Here is a 21,623-nt window from a genome sequence, read left to right as displayed (position 1 = left end):
AGCATGTTCTGGAGGGGTGTTCAGTGGGGGGGCTTTTTTGATCGGAAGCCCCCCGTATCAGACAGGCCCTTTTTCTGTCGGGGTTCCCCCTTGGGTGCGATTGCCTCGTGGGTGGTGTCAGGGTCAGGTGTTCCGACACGGAACGCGCTCCTCGCACGATTCCAGGGTTGTCTTCGCACAGCGGGGGGGACCGGGCCAACTATCTACAGTTCCTGGCGGACCTGCGCCACGTGACGGCGGGTGCGTTGGGGGTGTCGTCACATATGGCTACGGCAGTACCATATGTCGAGGTAGATGGAGAGAATGGGAGGCGGGGACTTGTGTTTACACAACCCCACCCGTTTTCAGGTTTGGTACAGACCCTGTTGTCGGGGTCTCCAGCAGGGACAGCTCTGGTCGACGGGATCCAATCTCTGTGGACGAAGCAAGCCATCGTCGTGGCGTTCTCCTCCCGGTGTTCTCTGCCCGAGAAGTCGGGAGGGAGGGGTGTAAGACCCAGGCTGGACCTGTCCCATGGGAAGGTTCAGCATTTTTTGGATCGTCTCCTACCTGTTGAACACTGTCAGGTGGGGGTCTGGTTCTCCTCCATAGACCTGTAGGATGCGTATGCGCATCCCCGATCTTCCATCCTAGGGCTTACCTACGCTTCCTTTGCAGGGTTAGCGTATGAGTACCAGAGGCTGCCGTTCGGTTTTCTCTGGCTCCCCGCATCTTCACCAAGTGCGTGGAGGCCGCACTGGGGCCTCTGCGTCATCCGGGGTTACGGAGTGTTCTGCCCTGATGACGTTCTGGTCCTTCGCGGTCAAGGTGGATCGTCAGGTCTCGTACCAGGCAGGTCTCTACCAGCCTGGGGTTGCTGTAGACTGGATGTAGAGTATTCCTCTTCCCAGTCAACGGTTGGAGGGCTATGGGCATCCATCTCGGAGCGTGTTGTCAACACGCTCGGGAGGTTCCGTCCTAGGACGGTTACGGCGCTGTCTCACGTCGCGTTTTCACCGACGCCTCCCTCGCTGGTGATGCGTCGGGCCAACGCAGTAGGGGGCAGCTGGCAAACCATGCTGCCCGGTCTGCGCTACGTTCAATGTGTTGGTGTTGAAAGCGGTCCTTCTGGTCCACAAATGGTGTTGATCAGGACGGACGATACGACGTCAGTGTCGTGTATCGACAGACAGGGAGGAGTACGCTCCCCCTGTCTGCACCAGGCGGCGGGCGGCTGGCTATGGGCGTCCTCCATCTGCGCGGCCTAAGGGCTCCCCACATCCCCGGCAGGGAGAATGTGGGTGCAGGTGTACTGTCGCGGGGCGGCCCTCATCCTGACGGGTGAGGATTGCGTCTGGACATGGCCAGGCAGGTCTGGGACCGATGCCGTGCCGCCAGGGATTCTTCCCCATACATCTGTTAGGTCAGTTGTTGGGACGGGTACGTTGGGGGCGCAGGTTCTTGATCCTGATGGTGTTACCATCTGGAATGCGCATGCTCCCTCCACTGTCGCGCTTACGCAGGCAGATGACGTATGTTCCAAGTGTGGTGTAAGGCGGGGGGCCGGGACTCAGTCTCCTGCCCCCTGGTTGCTGTCCTTAGTTACCTCCAGTCTCTCCTTGATAGACTGTCGGTTTCGACGGTGAGGGTATATGCAGCAGCTATATCCTCCTATCATGAGGGGTTTGAGGGGATGTCTTGTTCAGCCACCCTCTTGTGAAGCGTTTCCTGCTTGGCGCTCGACGCGTTAAGCCGGTGCGACGCTCCTTGGCTCCGACTTGGGATCTTCAATTGGTCCTCGGTCGGTTGTCCTTGGCCCCGTTTGAGCCGCTCGAGCGGGCGCCGTTGGGACAGCTGTCCTTCAGGACCGCGTTCCTTCTGGCTGTCACTTCCGCTAAAACGCGTAGGTGAGCTCTGTGCTCTCTCGGTACGTCCAGAGTGCCTGTCTTTTCGGACCGATTGCGGTGTCACTCTGCGACCTAATCCTGCTTTCGTGCCTGAGAATATCCGGAGTTCCTTCCGCTCCCGGGATATTGTGGTTCAGGCGTTTCGTCCTCCTCCTCACACTGGTGAGTTAGATGCGGGCCTTCACCTGTCATGTCCGGTCCGTGCTTGGGGATTTACCTCAGCCGTACTCAGGATTTCAGGGTTACCGACCAGCTTTTTGTCTGTTACGGTGGGGCTCGTGCTGGTAAGGCACTGTCGGAGCAGCGCCTGTCCCATTGGTTGTGCGAGGGTGTTACCCTCTGCTACACGCTGGCTGGGCAGGATCCCCCTGGGGGCGTCAGGGCGCACTCCACTCGTGGGGTGGCTGCCTCTGCCGCTCTCCTGGGTGGGGCCTCGGTGGAGGCCATCTGTGCTGCAGCTTCATGGTCCTCCCCGGGCTCCTTTGTAAGGTTTTTCCTCATGGACATGACCGGGGGTTCTGTCTCCCAGGCGGTTCTGGGGTCTGTGGCCTTTCCTGCTTCCCGTCCTTTGGTCGGGTAGCGGGAGTGTATGGGTATGGGCCGCAGTGTGTTGAGTCACACGTGGTTCCGCCTGTACGGTGTGTTCAAGGGGTTCTGGCTCCCTCTTGTTCGCATTCAGGTGGAGTTGACTGCGCCCCCCCTTCGTTAGGAAGGATGGGGTGACAGGGCTCCCCGCACCCCTTGATGTGGGCTTACGGGTCCTCAGGGGGTACATCTGTCGGGTCTCGCACCCGCTCTTCCCCATTATCTCGTAAGGCTCAGAGCGGGAGCGATGCCATACGAAATATAACGATAGGTTATGTAGATAACCTAGTTATATTAGTATTGGCTGAGCTCCCGCTCTGCGCGCCCTGAGTTCCCTCTTGAGGGATCTTTTCCTGGGACGGGTTTTTGGCGAGGAAGGGTGTGTCATGACCAGAGTCATGATTATATGGGTGGTGCCACCATAAGGGGCGGGGCCCCATACAGGTGGGGTGCATGTGTTTTTGTTCGTGGGAGATACATTAGGTATCACAGGCGATATAGAGTATCTCGTAAGGCTCAGAGCGGGAGCTCAGCCAATACTAATATAACTAGGTTATCTACATAACCTATCGTTATTTTGTCAGCAAAGATACGATATCTTCAGTGAACTGAAATAGAGTGCAGGTGTTGCATAACTTGTCTCTCATCATCACTGTACAAATGTTTATGTAAAGTCCTGTTGGATCAATAGATCTTTTGAATAAACTATGAACTTGTGAAAGTGTTGTTATTTTTATATATGTTTTTACACACTATACATTGCCCTTTATATTTTATGGGTAATTATTTTATACTAAATGTTTATATGAAGACAATTGTACAGTCACCTTATACAGTTATTATACAAAGGGAAAAGTGATCATATCCAAATGTGTGCATTTTTTAATTGGCTAGATTGAATTTGTTAAAGGTAATTGATCCAAACATACATGAATGTGTAGCTCCACCACCAGACATAAGAATGGAGCCCTGTTTTCATAGCCTGCTGACTGACACCAGACAACGCTGCTTGTATTTGTTCTGTGGCTGAAACACTTTGGGTATGTTGGCAATGTTTGCAAACATTGTAGTAAAACTGATCTATATTACATTTTACAATAGGTTCAGAAAGTTCCAAATATCTTATATTCCATGTACAGATCAAGGTAGACTTAGTATAGAGTACTGTATATATTGCACAGGATATACTTATATTTATAATTATAGTTACAGTATATATATTGTACCGGGAGTAGACATAACATAGTTAGTTATATTTGTACCAGGGGTAGACTTAGCATAGTTATTTGTATATTTATAACAGGTTGGGCTGTACATGTACACACATATTTGTATTATTGATACTGTAGAGTATAGACTTATGTTTCTATGAACTCTAACTCGTTTAATTTGAACAGTATTGAATTTCAATGGTAATGTTAGATTTAGACTGAAGTTCTCATGTAGCACATCATGGAAATAGTGAGTTCAAGTGAATTCCTTTGCGTTGTGTTCAAAGTTCTATATTGAGGTTCAGTCGGTGAAACGGCAAGTTTCAAGCAAATATCCACTCTGGTCCTTCTGGGTTTAGATATGTCCACGTTTATTTAGTAAGAATACAAGAACAAAAGACAAAATGCACAATATTCAATAAATGGTCATTCTTCCTAAACCAGCTCCTATCTAGGTCTGTCTCCCTCAAAGTCGGCCACCAGAAGAACATCTCTCTCTCTCTCTCCTTGAGCTCTTTTGATAACGCAGATGGGTCTGTTCTAAAACAAAATAGTTGCATTTACGACTGACCCATGCCCCACACATCCTGGCTGTGGGTTCAACAGAAGGCCTTGAAGATACAGTGTCCCGTATGAAGTGTCCCGGCTGCCCAGAGACAAGAGGTGAGGGAGAAGGTTATAGGCTGAATCAACCTCCTCCATGGAGGTCTGGCCCCCACATTGTTACCAACCCCCCCCCTTGGAACAGAGAGAGGAGAGACAGACCCAAATCCCACAGTAATTCAAAATGACCAAAGGTGATCAAACACAAATACAATGGTTGCATATTGTTGTCCAGCCTACCCGGAGTATGAAAATACAGATTTCGACTCCCCTGCATGCAAAGGGACAGAGGTATTGAAGATGGGAATCAAATATGTGAATATGCAAATATCCAATCAAACAAACTTTAGCCCGGTAGGCTAGAAACTAGAAACAAAGCAAAACATAGTGTGTGTGTGTCCCTCAGAACAACATAGTGCATGTCTGTGTGTGTGTCCCTCAGAACAGTGATAAGAGTGACTGTCAGTGAATGTAACGCCTAATTACCTCATCTTTCACAACTCAGCTTCTTCAAGATCAATTTAAATCCAAAACCCTGGGTAGAGGAGCTGTGAATGTCACTGATCTCTACTTCAGCTCACAGAACTCAGCCTCCGCAGAGTATGAGTGAAGCCAAAGTCCAGGATAGAGAGGCTGAGTGAATGTGGTGTTGACTCTGTGCAGGAGGGTCATGGTGTCAGAGACGCTGTAGAAGGACAGAGTCCCTGCCCTGTGATCCAGGTACACTCCTATTCTGGAGGACCGGGGGCCCGGTACTGTTATGCTCTCGTTATTGTGGAGGAAGCTGTAATTACTTGGTGTGCACTCTAAAGCCCAGGATTTGGAATTTAATCCAAATCCACTGTCCACCCCGGTGCCTGTTCTAGTAATGTCTTTGTAGGAGGCTGCTACAGAAACCCTTACACTCCACTCCACCTCCCAGTAACAGCGTCCAGTCAGACCTTCTCTACCCAGAACCTGAAACCTTTCAATAAATCGTTCTGGGTGATCAGGATATAACTGCTTAAACAGCATCCGTGTTGCTTTTCTGTTCCCCTCAGACAAAGACAGATATCTGTTTGTTGTGTTTGGGTCCAGTGTGATCTGAGAGGAATGTTGTAAGAAGTCAGCTCTGGTCTTGGGCTCTGGTGGCAGTAAAACATTAACTGCATTCACTGTTGTTGAGATTCTGGGCCACTGCTCTTTCAGAACGTCCTGTAGTTTGTCTCTCAGCTTAGACACAACCTCAGTCACGTCTGCAAAGTACAGGAGAGGAAGGACACTGATGCTGGGTAAGTCTGTAGACTCACTGGGACCGGAGAGGGAGGGGTAACTCTGTAGAAAGTGGATGTGGTCCTCTGTGTGTGAGAGCTGCTCCAGCTCAGTGTCTCTCCTCCTCAGGTCCGCTATCTCCTGCTCCAGTCTCTTCTGCACTTCTTCAGCCTGAGTCACTGTGGTCCTCTGTTGGGCTCTGATGACCTTCTTCAGCTCAGAGCATCTCGTCTCCAAGGAGCGTATCAGCTCAGTAAAGATTCTCTCACTGTCCCCCACTGCTTTATCAGCAGAGCGATTGAGAGAATCAACAGCCTGTTGGGCCTCTTTGAGTCGCTTCTCTCTCTCCCAGACTCTCTGGTGGATTTTCTGCTGACTCATGCCAAGCTCTTTCTGTCTCTCTGTCCTTTCTGCTGCAGCTGAGACTGTATCATGGCCTTTATGTTCATCCATGGAACACAAATAACAGATACACTGCTGATCAGTACGACAGAAAACATCCAGAATCCTGTCATGACGAGTGCAGGTGTTCTCCTGAAGCCGTGTGGAGGCTATGACCAGCTTATGCTTCTTAAAGGTATCAGACTGATAGTGAGGCTGGAGGTGAGTTTCACAGTAAGAAGCCAGACATACCAGGCAGGACTTGAGGGCTTTCTGCTTTCTCCCAGTGCAGACATCACAGGCCACGTCTCCAGGTCCAGCATAACAGTGATCAGGAGGAGCAGCTTGGAGTCCTGTCTTCATTAGTCGTTCCATCACTTCAGAAATTATATTGTTTTTCTTCAGAGTAGGCCTCGGAGTAATAGTCTCCCTGCACTGGGGACATGTGTAGATCCCCCTCTGATCATCGCGATCCCACCAGTCTTTAATACAGCCCATACAGTAGCTGTGTCCACAGGGAATAGTGACCGGATCCTTCATTAGATCCAGACAGATAGAACAAAAGAACTGGTCCCGGTACAGATCAACTCCTTGCTGCGCCATTTCAAGTTTTGTTTTCTCAGGAAGATCGTGTGGGTGGAAGGTGCTTCCTGGTTGTAGAGTAAACTCGGATTGTGTGTGACGCGTTTTGGTGGGAGGTGCTTCCTGGTTATAGTTGTCCAGGGGAGGAGTCACTTGTTATTCTGTATTTTGTTGTGACAAATAATAAACAAACTTGAACTTGAAAGAAAGTAGAGAACCCAGGGGAGGAAAGAAAGTACTTTTACTCTTGTATTTAAATACAGTTTTTAGGATACTTTACTTGAGTATTTCCAGTTTAGGGATCTCAGATTCAGATTACTTTATTCGCCATGTATGTAAACACAATGGAACGTGCTACGACAGTACAGTGCATACTCTTTTTTAACAAATAAGAATAATAATCACAACAATACATTTTACTATGTACACTTCAAAGGAAGTTTCCTAATTTATTTTCCTCAACCACATTTATGCAAACCCTGCCAGTTACTGTACTTTATTTTAATCCAAAATATGTGATCAGATGGAAAACATAACATTTAATGTTTAAGTCTGTCGATGTCAAAAGGAAGGAATCACAACCAGCATAACTGGATGTACAACCAGTTTGACGTCACACAGAGGTTGATGCATTGAGAATTTAGGAGCTCCCAAGCATTATAATCCTGTAGTACACCATACAGAATGTGTATTTACTTTAGTCACTTACATTCAATATTTACTTTTATGCTATTACTTTAGTAGAATTTTTAATAGAGTCCTTTTACAGGAAAGTTCCTTAGTAGTACTAGTGCGCAAGCCGTAAATCTACTTGCTGGTTTCTGACTTCAGGTCCTTGTTGAGTCCATCCTTTCGGGTCCATCCAGTCCGGTCGAAAATGTAACTGCCACAGAGAGAGAATCGTGGCTATATATAGAGACCCAAACGTTCTAGAATGTTCAGTTATGACATCATCCAGCTACATCACGAATGTTCCAGAACGTTCTATCATGATGTCACTCTAGGGTTCCAGAATGTTCTATGTTCTAGAAAGTACTAGGATGACATCGCCACAAACGTTCCAGAAGGTTCTATGTTCTAGAAAGATCTATTATGACATCACCACAACGCTCTAGAAGGTTCTAGGTTCCAGAAGGCCCTATTATGACAAATACGACGGTTCAATGACTTTATCTAAATCCAATCAATATTAAACCTTCACGTAATACAATAACCGAAATAAATATAGCTTATATATTATATAGACCACCGCAACACTTCCGGGATTCTGAAATCGGGGAGGAGATTGGGGGGGGGGTCAAATGAATGAATGTGGATGAGAGCCTTGACATTAAGTGATTGCAGCTACGGCTGTGGGGGTGCTGGAGACATGATCGAATAGACTTGTATGCGCCTGAGTCTCCTGAACACGGCGCGAGACATTCCTAATCGATCAGAACTAAACTGGCAGCGAAAAAGACCGTTTTTTAAGCATCGATTCCCCATGCACATGCGCAGATTGGCCACAGAGTGTGACGCAACGCACATCCACTGGAATGTTCCATTAGAGGGGCATTAGAGGGGGTGTTGTGTTGTAAGAATGATAAGATAGAATTAAATATACAGTAAAAGGAATACAGTACAAATATACAGAAGTCTACAGTAAGTGTAATATTGCACAGTGTTGTGCATGTATAATCAGTAGCTTAGGCTACATAGTAGGCTAATGACAGCCTATTCTAGTCTAGCAGGTGCTGGTATAGACTAGTAATGTTGAAAAAATTTCATATATGTCATATATTATACCTCTATACCAGCACCAGCACAATCAAGCATTTCGGCGAATGTTAAAATGCCATGTAATAAGGATCAGTAATGAAAGCAGTGTGTGGATGAGTGAAACGTGAAGTGTGGTGTAACCTGTTCCTGGTAGATGGAATAGCACACGAGTGAGTTAACCAGGGACACATATCTGCATGCAGGCAGCTCTCACTGCCCAGGTGAGTCCAATTGGGCTAACGAGCCTCCCACTCCACCGTGTTCCCTGAGAGTCAGCAGACTCACCCATTAACAGGCAGAGTGGGGGGTCGTCATCATATATATATCTATGGTCGTCACACCCTCCCCCTAAAGAAAGGGGTTCCACCCTATACCTAAACATGTTATTTACAAACTAAATCAATCCATTTAACAAAGTAGCAATAATATTTGTCCCCTAAATTTAAATACTAAAGATATATCATACTTTATGTATTCGATACTAAATATATATCATACTTTATATATTCAATACTAAACATATCATACTTTGATATATCTTTAGTATTGAATATATATACTTTATGTATTCAATACTAAATATATATCACTTTATATATTCAATACTAAATATATCATACTTTATATATTCAATACTAAATATATCATACTTTATATATTCAATACTAAATATATATCACTTTATATATTCAATACTAAATATATCATACTTTATATATTCAATACTAAATATATATCATACTTTATTTCGATTTTTCAAAAGTTAGTTTCCCCCCAAAAAGACGATCTGGTGCAGCTTTCTTTTGTCTTAAAGTGTCCTGTGTCCCGTCTCCAGCAGCAGCCCCTCCAGCAGCAGTCTGACGTCCTGGTCTATGTGGGGCTGGTACAGCCAGCAGGACAGGTACACCATGGAGAGGTCAGAGGAGCTGGTGTGGGCTAGTTCCTGGACAATTGTCTGTTTCAGCTTCAGTTCCTGCCTGTAGGTTTCATGCAGCTTACTGGACACCTCCGCTGCGAGGGGAACCAGAGGAGAGTCCCAGTCACAAGGTGAGACGCACACAAACCCTTTATCCACCACCCCAACAACAGCCTGTTCAAGATGCTGCGGTCAGGCAAGCGCCTACGTACACGCGCTACGAGAACAGAGATACTCCGGCTCAGCTTCTTCCCCCAGGCCATCAGAACACTGAACTCTCCACTTTAAATAATGGAAAAGTCACTTTAAATGAAGGAGATATTGTATAGTATAGTTTAGATACATTAAGTATAAAAATGAAGGAGTTAAAATTGTAAATTGTATAGTAGTGTACATAGGAACCAGTTTCTCAGGAACTTAGCATGTCTTTTTTTATCATGCACATCTTGTGTCTTACCTGGGCTATATATATATATATATGTATATATATATATATATATATTTTTTTTTTTAATGTCTATTTTATTATTGCACAATCGATGCAGGCATGACCACCCGCATTTCACTGTATGCCCTGGTATGTATTGATTATGATTATGATATGATTCTAGATGTTGTTTCATCAGCATTGGAATGTCTTTCACAACAATGAATTATCATGGATTCCTCCACGTCAACTTCCTAACTGAAGCCCTACGATGGTGGAACAAACTTCCCATCAGTCAGGACAGCTGACACCCATCGACTAATAACACACTCCTATCAATATCTGAATTTATAAAAAACATTTACAAAAGAAACGTTCTTACCGTCTTCTACTATTATGTACTATGCTTCTATGTCTATACTACTATGTACTATACCTATATTACTACGCTAATATGTCTATACTGCTATCTACTAGGCTACTATACCTATACTACTACCTACTATGCTAGTATGCCTATACTACTATGTACTATATACTATACCTATACTACTACCTACTATGCTAGTATGCCTATACTACTATGTACTATACCTATACTACTACCTACTATGCTAGTATGCCTATACTACTATGTACTATATACTATATACTATACCTATACTACTAGGCTAGTATGTCTATACTACTATGTACTATACCTATACTACTACCTACTATGCTAGTATGTCTATACTACTATGTACTATATACTATATACTATACTACTACGCTAGTATGTCTATACTACTATGTACTATATACTATACTACTACGCTAGTATGTCTATACTACTATGTACTATATACTATACTACTACGCTAGTATGTCTATACTACTATGTACTATATACTATATACTATACTACTACGCTAGTATGTCTATACTACTATGTACTATATACTATATACTATACTACTACGCTAGTATGTCTATACTACTATGCACTCAAGTTCAACACTGCTAGATGAACAACACCACTTACCCTGAGCTGCCAGAGTTGTGCCCTTCCTGCTGACTTGTTGTACACAATTTGTAAGTCGCTTTGGATGAAAGTGTCGGCTAAATGACTAGATGTAAATGAAGAGTGGCAATGTCACCATTTTACTGGCATTAGAGTGTCATTATGTATAAACTCACAGAGATAGGAATGATGATTTCAGTAAGTGCTAGGGCTGTACCGAATGTAATTTTTTAACATTCGAAGGTTCTATTGAAGTATTCAAACGAAGCTTTGAATGTCTGTCATATTTTATGACGTAATCCAATATTTTTTTCTTTTTCTATAAATATCCTCAAACTAAATCCTCAATTTGAATAAAGTGATTAATCTGATTAAATTAGTATTTTTTAATGAAATCAACTTTCTTTAATGAATATAACTCATCAGTTTCGTCAACATAAATAATCCAATAAGGGCACGGTTGGTAGGAAAGTGATGGTGACGTCTTGATGGAGCGCCGAGCGGATGCAGATAGGCTACATCATTTATGATAAATGTTTTATTTAAATTTTTATGACGAGTCATATACTATAATAGTATAATACTATAATATTAGTGTAGCCTAATCTTTATCTGCAACTGTGAAGAAAAACCCCATTGGTTTAAACAGAATGAATATAGACACATACAGAAAAAATATATAAAGAAAATATATAAAACAATTCTAACGTTGATTTAGAATTCGAATGTCAACATTATGAACGAAGCTTCGAACTATTCGGTACAGCCCTAAAAAGCGCTACATCTAAATAGTGGAGATTCCAAACGTATGGGATCAAGTCTGTTCTCCACAGCAGCACATTAATGTGTCGTCGTCGTCGGTCAGCGGGGGAGACGTCTCACCGAAGCGCGTCGTCGGCCAGGTGTGGAAGAGAGGCGTCCGTCTGCCCGCTGTCCCCACCTGGAACGCCTCCAGCTCCACGATACCCCTCTCTGACAACACCACCTTCTCCATCTTAGACACTAGACGAGACTGGGGGGAGGGGAGAGAGAGAGAGACTTACACTTCCTAAGTAACACAATGTGAAAATTACAGAAATATTAGGGAGGAGCTCTTTCCAATTTTTTTTATAATTTCCCCAGAATTCCAAAGTATGACAGAAGTGCAGAAATTGCCATTCCTCCTGGGGGAACAGAAAGAATGTGCAGTCAAAATATGTCAATTCATGTCACAAGAAAAGGGACAACCAGTAGGACACATATACTCAGGGCTCCAGGGTGCGCCCGTTTTGGTCGCATTTTGCAACCAAAACTCAGAGCTGTGCGACTGGATGTTTTCCCTTGTCGCACTGGTGCTCCCAGCTCCCAGCAGGTCTGTCTGTCTGTGTGTATGTGTGTGTGTTTAGCGTCTTTTTCCCCCGTGGCCGCGTTCTAAAAAAAAAAAAAAAATCTCTGCCTTTGATTGGCTATAACACATGCATTATGCAAAGACCAGCCCAGATCTGCCTCTGATCATCACCCTGCCATTATTATTCGCTGAATGACGGGATAAACAAAATAGCCATGTGAGCATTGAAACGATAAAAAAAGCACAGCGTCTCATACTGGTTTCATAATACAACGTTTCCGAATGGACGCACGTTTGGATTAAACAAAGTGTATGCAGTGATGCTTTCCCAGCGGAACACAAGCTGCTTAACGTTACACAGGTATGTTATACACGTTAATTAAGCTATGTAACGTTAGGGCGCAGCCCTTTAGCTTTAGCCAACGTTAAGATAGCAGGAGCCGTCGGCCAACAAAGCTGTTTCAACAAATGTATTCACAAAATGGATTATCATTCAAATGTTATTCAAGCCTCCTGTGACCAGTAAGTAGTTACTACTACTCAGTACTCAACCACAGAGATGTTCGCTATGTGCCTAAACTTTGCTAGTCAAGACTCTACAGTACGCTGGGTTGAGGCGCGGGTGGAAGTGGCCATTTTTCAAAATAAAATACCCGAAAGACTATTAGTATAGGGACGTGTAGTGGTTACTTCCTGGTCTATAGGGAGGTGTAGTGGTTACTTCCTGGTCTATAGGGAGGTGTAGTGGTTACTTCCTGGTCTATAGGGAGGTGTAGTGGTTACTTCCTGGTCTATAGGGAGGTGTAGTGGTTACTTCCTGGTCTATAGGGAGGTGTAGTGGTTACTTCCTGGTCTATAGGGAGGTGTAGTGGTTACTTCCTGGTCTATAGGGAGGTGTAGTGGTTACTTCCTGGTCTATAGGGAGGTGTAGTGGTTACATGATTGCTGTTTCCGGCCGGTCCACCATCTTGAAAACACAATGTATTTGCCCATTGCCCATTTCTAAATCGTCTCGTTTAAAACAAATAAAGCATCAACATTTGCATGGTGTACCTTTCTGTGCATATGCATCCAAAATCTATAGCTCAACATGAAAATATTCGCAATTAATTGTAAAAAAAAATAAGAAATCTCTGAATTTTATTTCAACCAAAAATGCTTAACAAATAATGTTAGTGATAGAAGGGAACTCATTTTGTGCTAAAATGGAAAGCTTTCCAAATGTTCATGAGGTAGAATTGTTACAATAGCCGATAATCCATTTTCCCAACGATAAATCCCTATACGGGTGGACCTCGCAGGCGGTGCAAAGTGACGTCAGACTACACCTCCCTATTTAGGAGCCAATTGTTTGCATGATTAAAAACGATGGTTCGAACATCCGTTCGAAAAACCCTGGCGAATGTTCGAATCCCAAAAACAGGCTTGGGACAGCTCTAATTGGAGCTGAGCTGAATGTGTTAAAATAGACATAAAAAGGTGCACCTAAATGAAAAAGTTAGGCGCATTGGTGCAACCAATGTAAAAAGTTAGTCTGGAGCCCTGTATACTGTATATACATGTACCATGTTTTACTCACCGCACCATCTTCCGTGAGTCTGCCTCAGGGCAGCTCTGGCTGCAATTGTAGCTTACCACCACCGGTATGACTGTGTATCAACGAATAATGGACTCTGTGAAGCGCTCTGGGTCAGTGAAGAGCGCTATATAAATCCAAGTCATTATTATTATTATTATTATTATTATTATTATTATTATTATTATTATTATTATTATTATTATTATTATTATTATTATTATTTTCTTTATTTACTTTAATTTCTTTGATCTTATATTGTTATGTTGTTTATGTCATAATTGTGCTTTGGCAACATTTGTGAAATTTCATGCCAATAAAGCCTTTTGAATTGTGAATTTAATTGAATTGAAAGAGACTGTCAAAGACTGTCTGACGGACTATTTGAGATTGTTTGAATTCAGATCACTCTCATTTACACACCTAAACAGGGTTATTAAAAAAAGATTTTTGGCATGGTTGTCTTTTAAATTAGAATTGTACACGGTCTTTCAATTGAAAGGGAAAGTCCACCCTAAAACAGAATGTATATTGTGATTCTAAAGATCTTCAGACGGTTAAGTCAATATCTATAAACGTGTGTCTCCCTGAGCTGGAAATCCGAGCATCAAAACATGAATCTGTGACGTCATCAAGTGGCGTTGGAAACTCTTTGTGGAGTTGGTCCGTCGACAGACAGTCTCGCCAGGCCTCTCTCCACACTACGTTAGCGCTGTGCCAGTCTCGCCAGGCCTCCCTCCACACTACGTTAGCGCTGTGCCAGTCTCGCCAGGCCTCCCTCCACACTACGTTAGCGCTGTGCCAGGGAGAAGGGTCTGGCTGAACCCATTATCGTTCCACTATAGGGGAAAAACGTTCTCGCTTGTTTCAGAAGAAGTCAAAAGGGGTGGGACTTACGCATAGGGGGCGGGGCAAACCTAGACCAATGGAAGCGGATCTCTCCGCTGAGTCCAATGTCCTCTCCTGTGATTCTCTAAGTCAAATGGTTAAAAATATACAAAAAGGAGTATTTTGCCGAGTCCAAAGACCCTTCTCGCAAGTCTCTATGGCAAACGACAAAAGTGTATGCGTCCCCAATGATACACAAACACATTTGTTTATTTATACATCCATGATAATAAAGCGGAAGAAGAAGAATAAATAATATAGATTACAATAGTCAGTGTGGTGTGACTGGCTCTGCCAGGTCACCCACAGTAATTATAACCGATAGGGCAGACAGACCCTCATCTGCACCTTTGTTTACACAGTTTCTTTTTCTCATTTTGTTATATATACAATTTGATTGCCTATATGTCTTTCTAATGAATTTCAACATGAGTGGGAAAAAGAGGCCGTGAGGAAATGGACCCACCATCTTGTCCACGACGTCCAGCAGCTTACAACATTCCTCCTCCAGCTCCCTGCTGTGTTCTCCTCCGAGCCGGTCGGCGCCGGGGGTAGAGGAGGCATGATCCTCCATCACCATCTCCTCCTTCTGGGAACTAGGGATGGCGGGACATTACGAGAGGCGACAATAAAGCTGACTTTGACTATAGTGGAGCTGGGTGATGTGAAAACAGCATGGTACACAGAAAACATAGTCTGGACAGAGGCATGGCTATGCAAGACTACAGACTTGAGTAACCTTGCACGGCAGCTGGCTCCGTGAGATCAGAGATCACTCAATAATCCATCTTGTCAGGCTTGTGCCCGAACCACTGTGGTTTGGACCAATCGGCGTCCTTTGGAGGAACTACAGGCAGCTGTGGGTGTGGTTTAGATCCAATTATCTGTCACGTCTTTTATTTTTTTGTCCAAAGAGTTTCCAAGGACGACTTCCCAGATGGTTCTGTGTAACGGACTGGTCGGGTCAGGTTACGGACTGGTCAGGTCAGGTTACAGACTGGTCAGGTTACAGACTGGTCAGGTCAGGTTACAGACTGGTCAGGTTACAGACTGGTCAGGTCACAGACTGAGCTCATGGTTGATCAAACACAGATTAGTTCCTCACGCTTTACTGAGTCCCAGGTTCACTATCCTGTTGGCGACACCAGAGCCCTCGTCGTTGAGCTTCTCCCACTTCAGGATGAGGTTGTGCCAGTCGGCCGCGTTGTCCTTGATCTTCCTGGCGCTTCCTGTCACGGCGGTGGACTTCCTGCCTCCTGGCGTCGTCACGGCACCGTCGCTGGGCTGGGCTGAGGGAGAGAGAGATGGAGGGAGGGAGAGCGAGGGAGGAGAGGGGGGGGTCATTAGCAATAGAAGGGAGATCATTTTCCATTAGGCACTGACTGTGGTGGGGGGATACAGAGAGAGGGAGAGAGAGAGAGGGAAGGGTTTGTTAGGATTGTATAAGAACTGACAGACAAAAACACAAAGGTTGGAATACTGTTAAGTCAGAGACCAAATATAAAAAATATATATTATTAAGACATGCAGTCCCAGGCTATTGATTGATTGAACATTTTATTAACAGATTGCAGAATGGGTACAGTACGGCTCAATACACACAATTGTTAAGGGGATGCAGACCAGAGAAAGACTTTCATCTCGTTTACATCAGTGGCGTTGTTAGCCCTGGGCTTCCGGGGCTTTAGCCCCGGATGTTTTTCTCCTAGCCCCGGAGCTTTAAAAAAAGAAATGTTTAAATTTTTTATTTTTTTTGTGGCAGCATCCTCATTGTCTGTGCTGAATGTTTGTTAGTGTTTGGTATTTTTTGTTGGTTTTTAGTACTTTTAAACATCCATTTTAGTAAGTAGTAGTTTTCATTTGATCCTATAATTTTTTCATTCACCGATTTGTGGACTTTTCTTTTTAGTGTCCTGAAAGGCGCCTTATAAATAAAATGCATTTATTATTATTATTATTATCATCCAGGATGGAAAAGAAACTTTGGATAGTAGGGACTGCATCTCTGCCTGTCCTGGCCAGGAAACACTTTGCAACTGTGATCTCCTCTGGCAGTAGTTGGATATTGTAATGGGTGGCGAGGGGTTGCAGCAATTCCACTGAGAGAAACTGGTCTGAGGCTGGATGACATGCCTGTATGCCTCTCATAAGTTGTTCTCCAACTCATGAGAACCTGCTCTCAAGCTCTTGCAGCATTCTGTCGAGGACTGGATAGAACAGTCTCTGTCTCAGCTGATCTCCTGAGCTGAGGCCTGAGCTTGTGCCACAAGATGACTCAACTACATACTCATCCATCCTTTTCTGCTTCCTCCTTTGGCTGGTAGTATGTTCCTCAATCCCAAGGCCATTACATAGGGCCTTTGTCCTGTCATACATGTCCACTGCCATCTCTGAAGTGTGATAACCTTTGAATGTGTCCTGCACTGTGCTTTTAAATAGTACAGATAGGTATTGAAGATGTGCACTTTAACGCAGCAGCACCTGGAGCCATCCATATCCATGTCCAGTGTCCACTGACAAAGACATGCTCATGATACTGTGATAAACTATAATAAGCTTTAATCGAACCCTATTTCCTCGGATAGTCCGGTTGGTTTGGGGTGGTGTGAAAGCTCATTCACTCTTGCAAGTGAACCCTGCTGCGGTTCATTTGAGATGTGAATGCAAAGCGGACCAAAAGCAGGAAAATACCCAAAAATCTAATCTTTTTTTTATGAGAAGACTGAAACATATGTATATAATGAAACACACAATACAGTTTTTTTTTTCCGATTGCTTAAGCACGATTTTGAGAACAGGGCCCAGTGTTTCAAAACACTACACACAATTAGCACAACCACACACAATTTGCTAAATTAAACACTCTTGTCAAAACTATACACTAATTTATAAAAACTACATTTTGTTACCATATGAAACACGTTTCATATGACTTAATTCTGTTTGAACCAGTTACACACTGCTGTGCTTAACCTAAAACACATTTAGCAATTCTACTTCTCATTGATTAGAGTATACTGTAAGTGAAGTACACAGAAAATGTGCCAATATACAATACATTCACCAAACACTACACAAGACCAATGATGTAGACTGATGAAAATATAATTTATTTATCTCCATATACCCAAATCAATGATGCAGACTGATGAAAAAAAAACATTTTCTCTCCATATACCCAAATCAATGATGCAGACTGATACAAATTAAAATGTTCTCTCCATATAACCAAATCAGTCAACATTTCAACATGGAGAATCACAACAAAACATGTCCCAGTTTTCATACTACTACAGTGTGCATAACACTGTAAGCTCAGCAAATATCAGACAAACATAAAATACTGTATCCAGTACAGGTTAAAATTACAGTAAAACAAAAACTTAAATAGAGTACAGAAAATACTAGACATTATCTCTTTGCCTGGATCTGGCAAGAAAATGTTTGTTGTGATTCTCCATGTTGACTGATTTGGGTATATGGAGAGAAAATGTATATTTTCATCAGTCTGCATCATTGGTTGTCTTGTGTAGTGTTTGGTGAATTGTATATTTTCACGTTCTCTGTGTACAGTACTTCACTCTCCTTCCATTTTGGGTGAAGACAGATGAACTCACCTGCTGCATTTTTATAGTGCTTAAACCTGATTGGTGTATCTACAATTAAGCAATGGTGTGTTTGTGCATCTGATGGCTGTGTTTAACCAATTGGCTCATATGTGTGGTAATTTGACATTCTGTGTCTAATGTAATGCAAGTGTGTTTAGTGTTTTGAAAATCACTGTGTATTGTTTTGCAAAAAGTGTGAGGCTGACATTGTGCTTATAGGGGTGCAAATCTGGGCCTATGTTTTGCTCCTTGAGTGTAAGGTTTTGATAATTGTGTAATACTTTTGATTTGAGTGTTTATGCAATCGAAGAAAACTGTAAAGACTAGAGACTGTTTATTTATTTTATACATAGGCTGTGCATATGTATTTATTTTGTTTGTTTATTTGCTTATGTGTATGATTCTTAACTGTGATTTTGTTATTGGTATATGTGTGTATGTATGTATGTATATATATATATATGTATGTATATTTGTACTCCTGTTGCTGTTGGGGCCTCTTGGACCAGATCAATGTTTTATCTGGCTAAAAAAAGGTTAAATATAGGGATGCACCGAATGGGAAATTCTTGGCCGAAACCGATACCAAAAATAGAAAACAGTTGGCCGAAAACCGAAAGGCCGAAAATGATAGAATAGAATTTTTTTTTACCAATGTTGTGGAACATTATGATTATGGAAAAATATATGATTATGGCTAAACTTAACTTAAATAATAAATAATCACTATTATGGGTCCATAAAACATTTATTCAGCACTTCTGAATGCATACAGACGTACATGTCGAAATACTTCCCAAAGGTCAGTGAATACCACGACCACAACACCAGAGGGAGTTCCACAAATCATGTGCAACCCAGATTCGGCACAAACACGGGACTAAACACATTTATGCCACATCAATGTGGAACGCCCTACCCACAACCGTAAAAAAATGCGAATCCCTACCCACATTCAAAACCGCTTAATTAAAGAGCACCTACGGGAGGCTGCAATTCGAAACTGGCCACCGTAAAGGTCCAACCCCCCCCCACCCCCTGTACAGCCTCCTCCCCATCATACAGTATGTATATTCTCTGTTAGGAATTAGGATCTATGGGTAACAACACTAGTACTCTATATTATTTGCATATCGTATATGTCACAAATGTAATGTAACAGTACTATATACCTGTATGCCATAAAAGTCATGTATGTCATGTATGTGTGTGTCATAAACTATGAATTGAAAATGGGGGACCCTGATGTAAACAAGACAAACGTCTTTCTCTGGTCTGCATCCCCTTAACAATTGTGTGTATTGAGCCGTACTGTATTGTACCCATTCTGCAATCTGTTAAATAAAGTTCATTCATTCACCCATTCTGCAATCTGTTAAATAAAGTTCATTCATTCACCCATTCTGCAATCTGTTAATAACATTTTCAATGAATCAATCCCATCATCACATCACTACCTCGTCATTACTGCGCCTTAACTTGCCTTCCATTTCTATAACAGATCCACGACCGGCTTCGTAGGGGCGTTCAAATTAAATTAATGTCATTCTATTCAAACTAAAAGTTATATTATTCAAACACGTTTCTCTCGTCCTAATGAACACTTCCGCGTTCTCCTTCTTCTGTGCCTTGATTTGATCGACTGTTGACGTCTGCATGCGCAATGCCGCCTACTAACGGCCATTATCGGAATCGCAACATCTTATCCTGAATGAAACGATTCTATGAACCACCAGGATGGATGGATAGATAGATAGAATAAAACTAGTATGAACGTACAGAATATATTCTGTTCATGTAAATGTAATCTTACAGATTAAGATTAAGATTGGGGGAGAAATTATAAAAAGAAAAAAAAATGTATTACATTTGTATTGTTTTTATTCTTGTTACTATTACAGACATGGATTGCCGTAGTAGCCTGTTGACCTCATGGGTTAACTATAAAAAAGAGAAGAAAATGTCAAAGACGTTGGTAACGTCCAGATCTCTTGTCATTGTATTGACTATAGAGCTTAAACCACTACACCTTGTATTCAAGATCCTTATATTTAATGGTTATCGTGATCGTGTGCAGTATCACAATTAATACAACAATAACACACCATTTGCCAGGCCAATATACAGATTACAGAACATACATTAAAAACTAAAAATCTATAGAAAATCTATTACATTTACAAACCAATGAGCTTCTATATAGACAGTAGAACAGATATGCAGCCAGTATGAGCTTCTAGATAAGACAGTAGAAAATATATGCAGCCAGTATGAGCTTCTAGATACAGTAGAAAAGATATGCAGCCAGTATGAGCTTCTAGATACAGTAGAAAAGATATGCAGCCAGTATGAGCTTCTAGATAAGACAGTAGAACAGATATGCAGCCAGTATGAGCTTCTAGATAAGACAGTAGAACAGATATGCAGCCAGTATGAGCTTCTAGATAAGACAGTAGAACAGATATGCAGCCAGTATGAGATTGTTGCATATACTCATGTTGGCATTAGTGCAGAATTTGACTAGAACCGTCTCATAGGGACGAATGCTGGAATGGCATTTTGAATGGCAGGCTATAGTTAGACATAAGAAAGCTCTCATCGACAGACAGATTGCTAGTTATTCATAATGGCATTGATGTCCAAATTACCTGAGTTCTGACAACGGTTTACCCCATTATGCGTCTGTCTTCTTTCCATTGACTCCATAGGTAATTCTACCCTTGCTCAGCAGACACACGACAGAGTAGAGCAGTCGTCTGGTAATCCAGAGGTTCACGGTTCGATTCCTGCTCCTCCCGGGCAACGTGTCGAAGTGTCCTTGAGCAAGACACTTAACCCCTAATTGCTCCCGATGAGCAGGTTGGCACCTTGCGTGGTCGCCTCCACCGTCGGTGTGTGAATGTGTGAGTGAATGGGTATAATGTGAGGAACAAATTGTAAAGCGCTTTGGATAAAAGTGCTAGTATATAAATGCAGCCATTTACCATTTACCATTTACATGCAGCTCTATGATGGGATCCCGAGGTTGAAGAGGTGGGTTAGAATGTTAACCCTGGTGACGGCCTTTCCAAATCTGCAGTGAACCATAATGTAACATGTTTCTGTAAATGGTACTACAGGAAGTGACTAAGCAATAGAACACAAGAGTAAATAACATCACATCTAAAGTATTTCCATCATCTCAGCCGCGACTCTATTTACTAGATTTACTACAACGCACAGCCTTTAGTGTTCTGTTGCTTTTATACAACAGATTTTATGCAATATCTGATTTCCCATTGTGAATAAAACACTTAGCTATAACGTTTTGATGAAGAGTTAATTCAGCTCAGTATACAATATACACTAAACTACTCCTAGCAGTGTTGCTATAGCAAACAACATACAGTGACATGTTATATCATTTCAATTTCAAAGTGCAGCCATAATCAGCCTTTGTGTCTGTTTGAATAATCTATAGATAATATACAAAATATTGTTTTGTTGTCCAACTGTAACAGTCCTATTTATTATGGATTATTAATTTCATATGTGGAACAAGATATGGTCCAAGGACAAAGCTGGAAGATTTTGCACAACCTTTGACCTTCACAACATGTTGTTATTTTGTCAGCAAAGATA

At 42.7% G+C, this 21,623-nt stretch overlaps 2 protein-coding genes across 2 annotated transcripts in view; both read right to left on the bottom strand.

Annotated features, from left to right (window-relative positions):
- Window positions 1-4,793: 4,793 nt before the first annotated feature.
- LOC311223811 (uncharacterized protein) overlaps window positions 4,794-21,623 on the bottom strand; it is a gene marked incomplete at its 5' end in the record, with an annotated part of 52,156 nt that continues 35,326 nt past the window's right edge. Inside the window, 1 exon segment of the mRNA XM_084308577.1 lies at window positions 4,794-6,567. Within this exon segment, the coding sequence (XP_084164703.1) occupies window positions 4,853-6,567 (1,715 nt within the window). The 3' untranslated portion in view covers window positions 4,794-4,852.
- Window positions 9,041-19,618, bottom strand: LOC311224071 (cyclin-dependent kinase 2-interacting protein-like). The gene is made up of 5 exons (XM_084308885.1): window positions 19,486-19,618; window positions 15,500-15,683; window positions 14,861-14,990; window positions 11,486-11,615; window positions 9,041-9,268 (listed from the first exon to the last, which is right to left on the bottom strand). The coding sequence occupies exons 1-5, from the start codon at window positions 19,490-19,492 to the stop codon at window positions 9,066-9,068; spliced, it is 654 nt and encodes a 217-aa protein (XP_084165011.1). The 5' UTR covers window positions 19,493-19,618; the 3' UTR covers window positions 9,041-9,065.

Source organism: Notolepis coatsorum (genome assembly GCF_963971535.1).
Source record: "Notolepis coatsorum genome assembly, chromosome: 2".
NCBI lineage: Eukaryota > Metazoa > Chordata > Actinopteri > Aulopiformes > Paralepididae > Notolepis > Notolepis coatsorum.
Note: the sequence above shows the minus strand (reverse complement) of the source record. Positions and strands in the feature narration are given on the sequence as shown.

Bases quoted from the DNA above. Each gene is read 5' to 3' on its own strand.
- LOC311224071 (XM_084308885.1), bottom strand. The intron at 14,991-15,499 runs GTGAGGAACTAA...CGCCATCCCTAG, and splicing joins AACCTGGGACTCAGTAAAGC to TTCCCAGAAGGAGGAGATGG. The intron at 11,616-14,860 runs GTGGGTCCATTT...CCCTCCCCCCAG, and splicing joins TGGACGTCGTGGACAAGATG to TCTCGTCTAGTGTCTAAGAT.